This window comes from Mauremys mutica, chromosome 3, assembly GCF_020497125.1.
Source record: "Mauremys mutica isolate MM-2020 ecotype Southern chromosome 3, ASM2049712v1, whole genome shotgun sequence".
NCBI classification, from domain to species: Eukaryota; Metazoa; Chordata; order Testudines; family Geoemydidae; genus Mauremys; species Mauremys mutica.
In genome coordinates, this window is record NC_059074.1 from 167,156,343 (window position 1) to 167,173,121 (window position 16,779).

The window sequence follows — 16,779 nt, forward strand, 5'->3', positions numbered from 1 at the left end:
CTTGAAAAGAGCTCTGTGTAAGCTTGAAAGCTCGTTTCTTTCACCAACAGAAGTTGGTCCAATAAAAATATAACCTCACCCACCTTCTCCCGCCAGCTTTACTGGAAACTCTTTGAATAACTAATTTCATGCTTATTGATCCATTTTAGCTTTCTTAATATCTCTGCAAATAGAGGAGTCAGTTGTATTTTCTTTTTCCAGGTAGCTTTTATTATACTTTTAATAGTGATACCCGTATCTTTTTCAGAGAGAAAACACCTTCCTTAGAAATATTGTCTGGAGTGAGTGCTCTTCAAATGTAGAGGCACAGGTAGAGCACGGCAGACAAACTCCAAATAAATTTAACCATGTTGTAAGCAGGGGTCAAGCTCTGGCCCTACTGAAGTCAATGGGTATTTTGGTGTTGACTTCAGTAGGACAAGGATTTCATCCCAGGTCTCTCTAAAGGACTTCTCTACGCTAAAAGTAGAATTCTGTAATGGATGCAGTTACACCAGGGCTGCGTTTGGATTGTCCAAGTCCTTAACATTATTCAAGGACCCAGATAATGTTCCATTTAACTGTAAACTGGAATTGTTATAATCAGACAACCATACTGCAACCTACTTTCCTATATTTTTATTTGTTGCGTAGACTGGCTTTTAAATTACTCTCCCCTGTAGCACCACAGAAGGATAATCTAGTAAGAGTTAAGTCTAGTCTATGTTGACAAGTTACATGGATGTGAAAAAACCACCCCTCCAACCAACATAGTTATGCTGACAAAATTCCCAGTGTAGATGCAGCTGTGTCGACAGAAGAGAGCTTCCATCAACACAGGTAATTTAGTTTAGGGAGATGGCATTCTGACACAGACAGAAAAATTCCTTCTATCAGTGTAAGCTGCATCTATGCTAAGGAGCTGTGCCAGTATAGCCTCTGTACTGTAGGCATAACCTTAGGGTATGTCTACACTACGGGATTATTCCGAATTTACATAAACCGGTTTAGCAAAACAGATTGTATAAAATCGAGTGTGCGCGGCCACACTAAACACATTAAATCGGTGGTGTGCGTCCACGGTCCGAGGCTAGCATCGATTTCTGGAGCATTGCACTGTGGGTAGCTATTCCGTAGCTATCCCATAGTTCCCGCAGCCTCCCCCGCCCCTTGGAATTTCCGGGTTGAGATCCCAGTGCCTGATGGGGCAAAAATCATTGTCGCGGGTGGTTCTGGGTAAATGTTGTCAGTCACTCCTTCCACTGGGAAAGCAACGGCAGACAAGCATTTCGTGCCTTTTTTCCCTGGATTGCCCTGGCAGATGCCATAGCATGGCAATCATGGAGCCTGTTTTGCCTTTTGTGACTGTCACCGTATGTGTACTAGATGCCGCTCACAGAGGCAATTCAGCAGCGCTACACAGCAGCATGCTTTTGCTTTTGCATGACAGCAGAGATGGTTACCAGCCATATTGTACCATCTACCATACCATAAATTGGTAATAAGATGATCGTGGCTACCAGTCCTTTTGCACTGCACCATCTGTTGCTGTCATAAGTGCCCCTGGCTGCTCTTAGCCAGGGGCGCAAAAGCCAAAATTGGGAATGACTCCCTGAGTCAATCCCTCCTTTTTGGTATCTAAAAATAGAATCAGTCCTGCCTAGAATATGGGCAAGTGTACTAGAGAACCACTGTATATCATAACCAGAGAGCACAGCTGCTCTGTGTCAGATCCTGCAGAAATTATGAGCTGTATGCTATTCACAGGGGGTGCTCCTGCAACAACCCCACCTGTTCATTCTGTTCTTCCCCCAGCCTTCCTGGGCTACCATAGCATTGTCCCCACACTTGTGTGATGACACAGTGACTTGTTAGTGAGAAATGAGTGGAAGGCAGCCTCCAGCTGCTATGATAGTCCAGACAGGACATTAAGCAGTGTGTAGGAGAGGAGCCCAGCATCCCACTGCTAGTCCAGGGGCAACTGAATCTTTTCTTTACACATGAAGGGTGGGGGCTGATGGAGCTCAGCCCCCTGTTGCTGTGATGAAGACGGTTACCAGCCATATTGCACCATCTACCAGGAAAAATTAGGGGCAGGCACCCTTGATCGACCTAACGGATGCTAGTCTGCGTGGTTACCAGTCCTTTTGCACTGCCCCATGTGCCAATAGGCTGATGATGACAATGGATATCAGTCTTATTGCACCATCAGCCACCCATGGCAGGGGGGGAGCAAGGATGTTGGTGTTGAGTGCTGCAGCATCGTGTCTATCTGCAGCATTCAGTAAAGATAGGGTGACATGTAAAAGAGTCGAGAGGATTGTTTTCCCTTTCACTTCTGGGGGTGGGTGGGGGGGTGCGTAAATTGCCTAGCTATGCCCTGACCCACCGCGGACACTGTGTTTGACCCTAGAAGCATTTGGAGCTCAGCCAAGAATGCAAATACTTTTCGGAGACTGCAGGAACTGTGGGATAGCTTGAGTCCTCCAGGCCATGAGCGTCCATTTGATTCTTTGGCTTTCCGTTATGCTTGTCACGCAGCAGTGAGCTGAGCCCCTGCTATGGCGTCTGTCTGGAGATTTTTTAAAAATGATTTTGAATTTTGTCTTCTGTAACGGAGCGCTGATAGAACAGATTTGCCTGCCCTTACAGCGATCACGTCCGCATGGTCCATGCTGGAGCTCTTTCTTTATTTTGATTTTTAACTGCCTCGCCACACGTGCTGATCGGAGCTTCACGCTGGGCAAACAGGAAATATTCAAAAGTTCGTGGGGCTTTTCCTGTCTACCTGGCCACTGCATCCGAGTTCAGATTGCTGTCCAGAGCGGTCAGTTGTGCACTGTGGGATACCACCCGGAGGCCAATACCGTCGATCTGCGGCCACACTAACTCTAATCCGATATGGTAATACCGATACTAGCGCTACTCCTCTCGTTAGGGAGGAGTACAGAAACCGGTTTAAAGAGCCCTTTATATCGATATAAAGGGCCTCTTAGTGTGGACGGGTGTGGCGTTAAATCGGTTTTACGCTCCTTAAACCGGTTTAAACACGTAGTGTAGACCAGGCCTTAGAATGCTTCCTGTGGCTCCTGCACATAAAAGCTTTATTACACCCAAAATCTAGGATTTTAGCACTTGAAGCTAAAGGGAGTCTTATACTGGTCTACTACCCTGGTGATCTTGTTATATTGCAGCAGAATTGCTCATGCTGCCACAGCTGCTGTTGACTGATAATGGAAGCCATGTTGGGTTAAAAATCTTATTTTAAAAACTCTTGTGTTACAAAAAAAAATGTTTTATTATCATGGAAACAATTTAATATATAACTTCCACTGTTAATGCCTTTTACTTTTTCTGTCTGTGATCTTATTGATCAGTTTCTTGTCTCACTTTCTGATTCTCATATACTATCATAATACCATTTTAAATCATCTAAGAGAAGTCTTTAATCTTACAATTGTATAACATAGTTCATCTGAGGATCTGTGGGTACATTGCAAACATTAACCCTGCAATTACCTGTTAGCCAGGGTAAATATTATCCCAATTTTACAGAAGGGGAAAGAGATACACAAAGGGGTTAAAGACCTTATTTTCAGAGGTGCTGAGCACCAACTCCTCTGATTGAAGTCAAGAAATAGCAGACCCTAACGTGACTTTCCCAAGGTCAAATACAATCTGTGGAAGAACTGAGACTAGAACTTAGATCTCCTGACTCCCAGCTTTGTGCTTTAATTAGAAGACTGCGTTTCTGTACCATGTAAGCATACGGTACTACTGAAATGCAGCCACCTTTGGGTGTTTCTGATTTTTTTAACACTTTATCTGAATCTGCTCTCAATAGAACAGCATCCACAGTTTTATCAGAACATACAGTATTTCTTTTGAGCCTTCTATACCCAATGGTTAACAAACTAGATGATATCAGATTTGCATTAATAGCAGTTGTGAAGAGAAAACCCATACAGAATTATGAAGCAAGTCAAATAAATGCTGGCTGATTCTTGACACTCCATGCTTTTTCTGAATATATTGACTTTTGTTTATGCTATAATTACATGGTAAAATTCATTTAATTAAATACTGAAGAGAATTAAATGTTGCAGCTGGTAGATTCTAAAACAAGTTGCTGGGAATGTGCTATACTTTATTTCCTATCAGGTTGGATAGTGTAGATTTCAGTTCACTGGAGTTTTGGCACTGTGGGAAAGAAGGAAATCAAAGAAAAACTTATCAACCTGATACCACTGAGAAAGCAGAGAGGAATGTCTGTTTGGCAGTGCTTTGTTAGAGAGACTCACTAGTGTTGTGACATTATGAGTAGACGTTGCAAGAGAGACTGTTATGGCTTTTGGGAAAGGGGACAGGAGGGATACGCTGCTGCTAATAGCTTCAGTTTAGAATGTCTCAGATATGGAAATATTGCGTCCAAAAAAAGTTGTGGTTGGAATAATGAGAGGAATAAAATGCAGCAGCGGTGTAGTCAGGGTCTGGGGAACATCATGTTGGTTTTGTGACAATGAGGAGCTATTAAGCAGGGAGAATTGAGGAGGGAGAGAGGCATGAGTGACATAGCAAAGGAACAAGAGAAAATGCAAGAATGAAAAAAGGTCGTTTTTAAAGAGTCGTTGCCTAGCATTTCATAATGCTATTCAGACGCCTCCCAACTTTCCCTAGAGGGCTATGTTGTTTAAAACATTACACAGTCAGCCTTAGGTTGTTCTGTTACCTCAAATCCTTTTCAGCCTAATGAATTCCATGTTTAAATAGCAGGGAAACGTCCACTAAAGAAAATAAATGCATAGCACAGTGTGAGAAGGACAAATGAAAGGTACAGCAGAAAACAGAATCTATTATAAAAATAATTTCACTTCAGACTGCCTTTTTCAGGCCACAGAGATACAGTTGTCTCTTGCATTTACTTGGGAGGCCAAGGCGCATGCAGCAGTCTTATATAAGAGAAGCCGAAAGGCACTTACATTAGAGAGTCCACTAATGAGAGTAGAGAGCATTTGTTCCCTGACCTTTCCTTTCTTTCTTTTTTTTTTTCCCAGGCTTGCTGAGGCTAAAACATGCTCTCTGAGAAAGGGGAAGTGAGATAATGGGGATGGTAATTGGTATAGTGAAAAGGGTGGCATTTTTTTAATTTGCAAGATGTTTAATGAGCAAATTAGTTAGATAAGAGGCCAGGTTTATGGGGAAACCTATGCAGCTTCATTGCCCTTTAGGCCATAGTTTAACAATTAATGATCCTCTTCATACATCGTGGAGGGGGGGGGGAATGTTTCTAAGAAGCGCTTCATAATAAGCCACCTCATTTTGACACTTTGACATAAGATTGGTTCTTTGGTCCCGCTTCTGTAGTTAAATGTTAAAAAGTTACTGGAACATCTAGAATCCAATTTAGATATACTGACAAAAGCACCGAAATTGGGAGGCCAAGCTTGAAACCCTGCAACAAGGTTACAAAGACATTGTAATTGTCACTCCCATAGAAAATATAAAGAAAACTACCAATCCACTTATCTTGGCATCCTGAAAGTTCAGAAGGCAAGAAGTGTGCCTCCCCAGGAGTAAACAATGTAGGCTATATGGAAATAGTTTTAAATTTTAATTGATGTTTCTGAATCTACTGCCGGCATTCTGGCTTAAAACAGTTAGCTTGTTTGTGGCGGTTTAGGAAGTTAGATTATATTGGCTTCAATACTGGTATAGCAGTGTCGAAAAAAATGCAACTGTATTGCTTTATGTAGAATTGTTGCATGTAGTGTCCCATAATAATCCTAAGAATCACTGGTTAACTTTGTAAACAGCTGTGCCATAAAGTTCTCTGATTTTGCCCCCAACATTGTAAAAGACAGTGATTTTTAAATGGCTAGCCTACTATAATCTTAAAATTGTCCTTCATTTCTGGGGGCAGCTATGGATATTCTAAAGCACACCCATATATGCAACTACCTAACCCTGCTCAGGTAGGCAGGATTTGGCTTGTACCATAAAACACAAATAGTTTTAATGGTATCACTGGGTAATACCTTCTTGCCCTCCCCTCTATCTATCTCTCCTGTCATGCATGCTCATCTTTAGATCTCTTTATACAGTGAGCTCTTTTATTTATATATAAATATTAATCAGATTTAGCTCACATTGTTGCGCGTTAAAATTTTGTAGCAATATTTCAGTACACTTATATGCTGAAGATTTAGCATTTGTGTAACCTGCTTTATAAATTCCAGACAGATAGAGCAGCTTCACTGCTGGGCATAAAGAGCTATTTGTTCTGAGACACAGAGGAGCTATTAATGCTAACTACATCCTTCACAAATCCTCAAACCCCAAAGAAATTCCTTCCCAGAGAGGGTAGAAGAATCTTCTCAGGGTGTGTGGTGTTGGGGTGGGTTGGTTTGTTTTTTATCCACCAATTCTATTGTCCGTGGATCATTTTATAGGAAAAAAGGAATTAATACCACACTACACCTTCTCCCCTCCCCCCCCATTTAACCCTTTGCACACTGCAGAGGTGTGTGGGCTCTGTGCCACCTCGATTATGTTCTGCAGTTTCTAGGTACTGCTGATTTCTTTGTCCTTAGCATTCATTTGACTGGTGATCTGGAATATTCCACTGTTTTGAAGGTTAAGTATTATTTGAGTTGTAAATGAGGGAACACAGACCAATTTAACAGTTTTATTCTGTTCTTGTGTATTTTTGAGGGAAAAGTGGGGGGCTTTCTTACATGTAGAATGACTTTAATAGATCCAGTCACATTGTTCTGTTCTGTTTCTTTTGGTAGGATTTTTCCAATTAAAGATGTACCTGCAGAGCCTGAAGCCCTCACTGATTGGCTATATCAACGGTTCATTGAAAAAGAGGATCTCTTGTCACATTTTTACAAAACAGGTAGCATGTTGTCTCCCTTAAGAGAATACTTAATAATGGTTTGCATTTCTATAATGGCTTTCATGCAAGGATCTTAGAATAATTTTAAGAAAATGTAATTACTATTCATAACGCCCTTATGAAATAGACATTTGTTGTCCATGTTTTATGTGTGGGGAAAAATATATAAAATAATGAATCGTATATAGAAGATAGATCAGGAGCTTCTGTTCTTCCTGCCTCAGAGCACAGGTGAAATTGAAAGGTGACAAATGCAAAGCTGTTAAAAGGAAATCACATTTTCAGTCACCACATACTTAGACTATGGAGCTCATTGCCACAGGATGTCACTAAGAGCAAGAATTTAGCACGATTCAAAGAGGGACTCGATCTTTATATGTATACCAAAAGAGTTAATGCTTACGAGTTTTGGAAGTGATATAAAACTTCATGCTTCAGGGCTTTACATTTTTAATTAATAGACGTTAAGATGAGGCTTCCATGGGGGGCAAATTAAACCACATCCACTGTTGGTTCTTACACCTTCCTCTGATGCATCTGGTAACTGGCTACTGTTTGGGACAGGATTATGGACTAGATGGACAGTGAGTCTGATCCAGCCTGGCATTTCCTATGTGCCTATTAAACTGAAGCACAAAGAGGTTGTGACTTACCCAAGGATTCACAGCAAATCAGTAGCATTGGAACTCAGGAGTCCCAGTTCAAGCACTAGACTCCACACACTCCCTAAAAACGTGAAGGAATATTGTAAATACAACACAGCATACAATAAAGTATCCTAAATGAAGACCGATCACAGAGTTCTAAACAAATTATGGGGCACTGGTGATATTACTGAAGGGACACTAGGAAGTATCACACATTTTGTAACTTCATTTTTATATGCACTCTCCTTTGAAAATAAAGCTGGGGATACATTTCCTCAAGGTTTTTATCCTCTTCCATTTGACAAACATTGAAGTTTACCAGCTGTCCTCTTACAGCCCCGTGTTTTTGTACCGTATAGAGAAAAGATAAATTAATCATAAGAAAAAAAGTTTTGTTTTTATTTTGGGGGGGCTTTGGGGTTTTTCCTTTACAGAACTAGATGAGTGAAAAACATTGAGTTTCATTTAGACATTTATATGTAGGAAAGGAAATTTATCAGACGGTGATGTTACCTAATTAGAATGATTGGGTTTGAAATACTGCAAATTATTTGCCTTTTTGTAGGAAAACAAAGCTTCTTTGTTAAATTTCTTATGCAGTTGCCTAAAACAGTCATCCAGTCAGCCCACTCAGTTAAGTTCAACATTCCAAAGTGTCTCTATGGTACAAAGAGATTGGATTATTCATTGTTAATACTAATGGATGATCATTTCATAAAACTTTAGAGTATGTCATAATTATTTGTAAATACAGTGGGTGCTTGAAATATTAGTAAAATCTCATAACATCCTACTATAATACGTCATGTGCACCTCACTTTGAGAAGAATAACTAACTTTTTGCCTTATCAGACTCATCTCACTCATCAAAATACTCAAATACAATGGGTATTTATATCCAGAAACCTCTCTGTTGGGTCAGATCCTGTGATGTGTTGCATGTGGGCAGACCTTGCACTATTACAAAGTCTCTGACTTCATTGGAGCCCTGTGTGGATGAGGTACATTGCAAGATTGGGGCCTTAGGGTATGTCTGCACAGCGTTTTGTAGGGAATGGGTGCGACTCTCCCAGCCCAGGTCGACAGACTCAGGATAGCGGGGCTCGTGCTGGTGTTCTAAAACCAGCAGTATAGACAGTGCTTTGAAGTTGTGGCAGTGAAAAACCTAAATGATTTGATTAGCTAAGAATTAGCAAAATGAAAACCTCCTAATTCCTTGCTCAAAAACTATTAGTACTAAGTACATTCACATATGTAAACATCTGGTTTTCGGAATAAAATGTTATTTAGAAGAGCTAGATTATAGTTTATTAATTGATGCTTAGTATATTATCAGTGGAAGTAGTGATAAATTAATACACCCTGGAGCAGACCCTTAGCTCGTCTAAATTAGCTTAATTTAGTTATGACAGTTTACACAAGTAGAGGATTTGCTTCCATAATTTTACCCTGTGATGTCTTATTGCATAAGAGCTGCTCTCAGTTCAGTGACAGTACTGCCAGTAGATCCTCAGGCCAAATGTGAAGGGAATGTCAGAGCTTCGGTGAAGCACTTGCTTTTTTTTTTGTTCTGCTGCCACATTATACGTCACTGTGTGTGCTACAACAGCTAAGATTGTTTCATCACTTTCACTTTCTTTATAAACACTATTTTAGTGATTCATGTCTCAGCCTGTAAAGCCTTCCCCAGACTGAATTTTGGCATGCAATAACTTTACTCAGAAGCAAGTTACTGTGGAGTATTAAAAACAGTAGCCCAGTGAATTATCAGTTTGTTTTAAAAAAAAAAAATTACAGTTTGGAGTTTATGTAATTTTGTTTTTAACTGCAGTAATATAATTCAAACTGTTTAAAACTTAAAAAAGACAAGCAATCTGTAATATCTGTTCTCTATTAGAATGTTTTTATTTGGAGAGAGCGGGTGAAATTAATCTTAAAAATAATTGAAAGCACACACTTTTTGCAAAACTTTCCTTTTTGCTGACTAGATATCAAGCACTCTCAAATCAGAGTGGAGAGAAACTCTTATCATATAACCCGGAAGCACTTTTGAAGAGACTTTGTTGAGAACTGGGGCAGGAGAGAGAATTGATTATTTGGGTAGGGATGAATAAGAATGAGTGAATGCAGTGGTGAGTGGGTAGATAGATGTGCAAAGGGTGAATTGTGTGTATAACCAAATCTGAGTTGTTGGTGAATAAATGGGGTGGAGATGTTGTCTTCTGAGAGAGAGAGAGAGAGAGAGAGAGAGAGAGATTCTTTCCAGACTGGTGGGAGGTAATTTGGTTTATATATGTCATAGTGTGTGCAGAGAGAGAGAGAGAAGCCTTGTGTACGCTAAGCTTTTTCTTAAACATTTTTATGGGTGCAGTTCCACCAGAGATAACAAATGTGGAAGCAGTACTATGTATGTATAAACTCACTGCAATGTCTAAATCTATGCTGTTTGTATAATCTAATGTGAAAAGGTCAAGTTGTACTGGTACGACTTCCCTCTTACATCCATCCACTTCTTTTAGACAAAACTTAGTGGTGCTCCCATAATGCCCCATGCAAGCACTTCTAATTCCTAGTATCATGAGGGGTTTTTTCAATACCAGTTTTGCACATAAAAAATGGAAAAAACTAATTCACAGCTGCCAAATTTTGTGCAGCTCTGACATTTTATGCAAATTATTTCATGTAGTGACTTGCATATTTGCAAATACTTTGCATATGACTATAAAGTTCAGTTTAGGGTCAAGTTTATCCTGCCCCAAGTTGTGACAGGGGTAGGACACAGAGCTGTGCTAAACTTGGCAGTTATAAGGCTTTAGACATGCATAGGGTGGGCAAGTGGGAATGGAGTCTAGGGGTTCTGGGATAGGCTGCAGTCGGCTGTCTAGGATTGCTGGGTTATAGATTGGTGTGGGGGTGTCTGGGGTAGATGGACAGATGCTGTCTGGGAGAGAGAGAGATCTGGCTAGGGTCTTACTGGGAGGCATGGGGTCTGAGGTGTCTTGGAGTGTCTGATTGGAAGAACCTGAGGGTAGTACTGAGTCCTCTCATCTTCTGTCCTATTGGTCAGCCAACACCTGCTGCTGTTCTGTCCCTACTACTCAGAGCCAGCATTGGGAGTAGCCAGAGGAAAGACTAGCCAGCCACTTGCTGGCCTGAATGCAGGCTCCATAGCAGCCTCTAGTGGCCATAGGCATGTTTGCAACTCTCGCTTGCAGCACAAGCCCAACTCAGTGAATGAGATTCTGGCAGAGATGTGGGCAGACACAGGATTGCCAAATGCAGGATTGTCACGTGAGATGACACTTGGCGGCCACACTGGCTGGAGAATGTTCACACTGAGTTAAACTAAAGCAAAGACTTAAATTCAAAGACTTAAAGAGATGTGTTTTGAGATAATGATCATTTTGGGAGGGAAAGCATTTTGACAAATAACAGCTAGAAAAATCCATGTTGGGCCACCTAATTGTACTTGTTTTTTACCAGTATGGAAGGAACACTGATTTAACTTTTCCTCCTCTGTAGAGACAGAAATTGTACTGTAGAAAATTATATTCTGAAAAATTACCACCCTAAGGCAGACAGCCAATGGATTCCTTGTAACCACCATCCTTGTCAGCACAGTCAGTGCTACTAAAGAATACTGCACTCTGAAACTATAGCTCTTATTGCAGAAGGATTAACAATGCTATTTCTTGTCTTCTAGGAGCATTTCCTCCTCTTCAGGGTCAAGCAAAGGCTATTTCCCGAGAGATGACCCTCAGCAACTTGTGGCTAATTGTCATACAGTCCCTTGCATTTTTGTCAGGCATTATGTGGTACTGCATCCTTCAGTATTTTTATCATTGCCTATTTTAGAAGTTGAAAGGGACCTGAGGACACATTTGAGAAGCCAGGCTCTTGCAAATCTGCATCATGTTTATATGTGCAAATGTGAATATACAAGAGTAAAGGAAAATGCTGGATGGATTTTTACCCCTCTTAGGGGAGATTTTAAACTCCACTGAAAGTGAGGATCAGTAATATCGTGACCTGATGATGTATTTTAAGAACTGTCCGTATTTTTAAAAGGTGTATACCCCCCACACTCTGAAGCAAATTCAGCATTTGGACAAGAGGTACAATTGTACAACCACCATAGAAGAAAGTCTGCAACAAGAAAGTTCTAATGCCACAGGTATTTCTCAGCATTGTAGTTAAAGCTCAGAAAATTGAGCAACTTTGTTTCTCCAGTAGTTTGTACTACAAGTTGTGTGGTTAGAGATCCTTCATTTGCAAAAACTCAAGTTTTACTGCTGGGATCAGTTAAACATATTCTGCAGAGCTGGTTATGGTATCTTAACTGCTCCTTGATCAGCCATCGTTGTATTAGACACACCATTCCTAAGGACAACACCCGTGTGAGAGCCAGTGTCAGCAATGATTTTTGGGGAGAAAACAGTGCTCAGAAAGGTGTTTCAGTATCATAATGTGTTTAAAAATGATGTGCACCTGATAAATCAGCCCATTACCATTGAACGTCTGCCATGTTCCAGTGTATTCCTTCTTGTGAGGGAACTTCAAAAAGTCACATCACTTGATTAGTTCCCTTTTGTGTTTAAAAATGTGTTCCATACATTGATGATTGTCTTTTTGCAAAATGCACTTTTAAAGATGAAAATACAGTGAAGGAAAGGTGTATAGCTTAGGGGAAAATGGAAGCTTTATCTATAGCAACTTGGAATCTTAAGAGGCATTAACTCTCCTGCTGCCCTTTTGTGTTGGATACCAAACTTTAGCCAATGTGACGGTTTTATAGCTTACAGAGACCTTTTTTCCCATTTGTTGCAACAGCACTAAATACATTTGTGGCAGGGTTTAAGCAAAGTATTGCCAAATCATCAACATTTTGTTTAGGAAGAATATTAGGAAGCTGGTGTCTTTTAAAAAAGTGGGTATAAGTGCTGGCCTTAAGCTATAGGAAAATGTTCAACCTACTTGTTTTAAAAAATAAATAAAAATAGTAACAATACAGAGGACAGTATTAACCTGCCACCACGCTGAAAGAGTCAGTCTCACTAAAAGAAGAATTAAAAGGCAGCCTGGCACAAAACAGATTTTCCGATGTCTGGCTTACAAATCATTTGATGGGAAGTCAGTGCTGTGGGTTCTCACTTCTGGCAGGTTTAGTTGGCATCATGTTCATGTGATTACAGAGATAAAAAGAACTATTCCTAGAATACCATTACTCTTTATGAGTATAGACCATGTAGTCAGAACTTAGAGTTACTATGGTGTATTATCTTTCATGGCTTGTAACTTCACTGAGAGCAAAGTAAGCCAACAGTAGTTGTCTATGTTGAGTTAGTGGTATAGATTCCCTGTTTTTCCTTAAGCTCATGAGAACCAGTTTTTGATTAGTGTACAGAATAAAAATATAAAACATAGCTTCATATTTTTCCGTTTGCTTGGAGGGGAAACAAACCAAAAAAGGGAAAGATGTGAATTTTCCCTGATTTAGTGGGGAAAAAGTGGCCTAGTTAAATACGCCAAAAAATACAATGACTTCATCATAAGGTAACTCAGTGTGGCTGATAATAAAATGATGCATTATAGAAGATCAACTGAAATACCTCATTGACTATTATGATACCACTACAGGTGAAATGCAGAAGACAGTGTTAATGTTTAGCTTAGTGTTCAATGTAAGCTGCCGTTTTCAAACTCAACTTCCTGATAACTAACACTCACATGCCCCCTACACACTGAGCTGAATTGCAGCATAAGAATGAAATCAAACAAAATACTGCAAAGGCCAGTTTGGAACATGAGAATTTTCCTTTACGCTTTAATCCATTCTTGTTAAACTGTAGCGGAAGTAAGCAATGTATTTCATCTGCCAGATTTCAAGAGGGTGTACGGGAAGTTCAGTGCCAACCATCATAAATGTGGCCGTAGATAGCAGGCCAGGTCTGAACAAGAGTGTACTGGAAACGATCTGCAGAGTTCAAGTGGCAGACTGTTTTTATTGGTCTTACTAACATATGATTTGGTTGGAACTACGTTGTTGTTGTTACCCACATTCCAACAAGTTATTTTGTTTTGACTTGGGAATGAAGGGGTTGATATAAGAAGGGAAGATTGTGTCTAAGTAAGTTGCACAACAGTAGCATGCATCAGTCTACTGTTCGTTATAAACTTGATACTGCATGCAAAGAGTATATTGCTTTTCTAATGCAGTATGGTGTTTCCAGTGGCCTAGGGTGACACACTAAATACTCACGTGCTGCCTAATGAAATAGTAGGAGTGAGCAATAGTATGCTGAGATGGGCATATGATTTACCCAGTCCATTTGGTTATTATTCAACCTGTTCCCTTTTTTTATATTGCAAAATATTTTTGTTTTAAGGCACTGATTGTAGTTTCAATGGAGAGATTAAGTCACATTAGATTGGTTCTCTCCTATCTGCACTGGAAGATGTGAAGAGAGTGTGTCGTGTCTTAGTATGGTTGAATTAGGTGACATTGGAAAGACACTGCTGTTAGGAATTCCGAGTAGAAGTACCATCCCATCATGGACTTAGATGCTAGTTTATGAAGGAGAATAAAACAGGAGTGATAAAAGGATTTTTTTATTAAGGGAAAAACATATAAAATATAGGTAATATATAGGAAATATGGTAATTAAGTACCCTGCTGGTCTAGACTGTTTGGAGATTAGCAGGCTGTCTTGTAAAATATGCAACTCCGTTGAGTGATAGTTCAGTTACCTGCACCTGGTTAGTGATCATAGCTGTAGTGGACACTTTGCTGCAAGCCACCCAGGGGTTTTCTGTTCAGAACAGTTTTCTCTGGAGGGAAAAATGCATCTAGTAGAAAAATAATTTAATGACAAAAGTGACTTGCCAAGTTGCAGTATAATAATACAACTTTGAATTGATAGTTTAAGGAGCAGTGTTGTGGCGGAATATATGAAACAATGCAGGGTGAAAATATCTGCAGGAAATTAAATTATACAGATTGTGAACTGTTTAGTTCTCCCCTCATCTTCTATAGTAGAGAAATTAAGAGAATTTTTAAAGAATTGCAAATGTTGGTTCCATGTTTTAGATCATACATCTTTTAAAATGGTTTAATAACCACTTTGTGAACAAACAATATAGCCTTAGTAGTTCAGAGTAGCTGCTTTTTGGATCCCATAAATGATTAACATTGCACCATTCACAAATTATGGAACCACTGTTGTTGTTTTTTTCCCTTTTGTGACAATCCTTTCCTTACAGGTCCTCTTGTAACTTACGAACCATTCTACCAACTATTTCAGTCATGATTTCTCTTGAAAGAGGGTTTTTTAAGTTGCTTTAGACATATTTAAAAGCCAGGCTTTTATTTGCGTTTCACAGTTGAAAAAAATGTATGCTTCTAGAAGTCATCAGAAATAAGGTGCAACTTACTGCATCTAAAATATAACTACTGTTGTGGTGGTATTCACTAGTCACCTGTTTCACAAAAAGATGGAGCTAACTGTCTTTTTCTTTTTCTTTTTTTTCCCCCTCTCCCCTCATTGCCACAAGTGCTGTGAAACTTTACATCTGTTTGTAGAAAACAATAAAAATACCGAATACTGTGTGTGGCAGGTATTAAACTGGTCCACTTTACCTTGGCATAAAATTTACCTTGGGACCAAAGCTACTTAAATCTGGGATTTCCAAATTGCAAAACTATTTGGGAGTTGAGGTTTGGGGTTTGTTTTTTTGGTAGTTGGCCTGAACTACTTTGTGCCGATCTAACAGAATCAAATGGAATAAAGTAACTGTACAAATGAAGGTACTGTACTGTTTGGAAATAATGCAGCCATATGAAAGAAAATGTTGTATTTTGCAAAATTGCATGTGTTAATTTTTACATTTAATTGTTTTTAAAACAGTTGGAAGAGCAAAATTAAAAAAGAAAAACCATCTGTACTTGAGTTGCAAGGTCTGCATACATTATGAACATTTCTGAACTGTTTTGTTTTTTGTTGTGTACAACTGTAGGCTACATGGCTGTGATACAGAGGAAAATCTTTAAAAGTAAGGAGTCTATGCATTTTACAGTTAAACTTTTTATTTTACCATTGGGTAATAAAACAATTATACATTGAACAGCTGTTGTGTTACAGTGAGTTGATTTCCTCTAAACTTATTACAAAAGGGTGTTTATTTTGTACAATGAAATTTAGTTTTCTTGATGCCATATTGTTAACGTTAGTCTCTCTGAATTTTCCCTCTCCCTGTTGTGTATCTGCGTTTTGTTGTGTATGGTCAGAATGAATGCAAAAACTTGTAGTTAGTTACTAAGAGTGATTTTGCAAAGGGCTGGTCACACTCAGTTTTATTTTACTTATTTCTTCCTTGGATATTTTTATCCAATCTTTTCAACAACCAAGACATTTTTCAGTAATTTAGATACAGGTACCAAAAGAGATTTTTCTTTACAGAGACTAACAGGTGTCACTTTTTGTTTAAGTGTGACAAAATAAAGTTGCTTTTTCAAGATTCCATGTGCTTTTAATTCTTCTTTGTTGATATATTTTTGTCTGAAGTGGGAGGGTAAGTTTTTATATTAAATGTCCACTGTGTTTACCATGGAAACATCAAGTAGCAAAATTGTGTTTCTGCTCACAGTGCAGCTTGGGTTTTAGTTAGTGCATATAAGTTATTACTGTATTTCAGTATTTAAAATTACAGATAGCTGCTGTTTCTGGAAACTTGTCTTTCTGTGTCAGAAGCTAATTTTTTGAACTAACAAAAGAAGAAGGTGGGGAGAGGAAGAGCAATTTCTGCAAGTCCTTTCTCTGGCAAAACTTTCTTTCCATTCATTGGAAGCTTTGCTGGAGTAAGGACTGCAGAATTTGGGCCAAAGCTTCTAGAGCCCAGCCATGCATTTTTCTACATCTAAAATCCTCCTTGAAGTTGATGGAAGTTCAGAGCATGTAAAGAATACAGAATCTGGGCCCTACATAAGCCATGGGCTGCCTTCAAGCTAGAAAGATGGGAATTCCATTTTTTCCTAGAAAGTGTTGCCATCTTGTATGGTTTTAATGTGTGAAGCGCTCTAATTTTAAACAGCTTCAGCTATGCAAAGCAGTATACACAGCACCATACATTCCATGGCCCTGGACTATATCTCTTAACAGTAGCACTTACATAGGCCTAGTCTACACTGGCAGGGATCAATCTAAGTTAAGCAACTTCAGCTACATGAATAACGTAGCTGAAGTCAACATACCTAGATTG

At 39.3% G+C, this 16,779-nt stretch overlaps 1 protein-coding gene across 1 annotated transcript in view; it reads left to right on the plus strand.

Annotated features, from left to right (window-relative positions):
* LPGAT1 (lysophosphatidylglycerol acyltransferase 1) overlaps positions 1-16,041 on the plus strand; it is a 137,876-nt gene extending 121,835 nt beyond the window's left edge. Inside the window, exons 8-9 of the mRNA XM_045010432.1 lie at positions 6,771-6,877; positions 11,228-16,041. Of these exons, the coding sequence (XP_044866367.1) occupies positions 6,771-6,877; positions 11,228-11,379 (259 nt within the window). The 3' untranslated portion in view covers positions 11,380-16,041. The remainder of the gene's footprint in view (positions 1-6,770; positions 6,878-11,227) is intronic.
* The last annotated feature ends 738 nt before the right edge of the window (positions 16,042-16,779 follow it).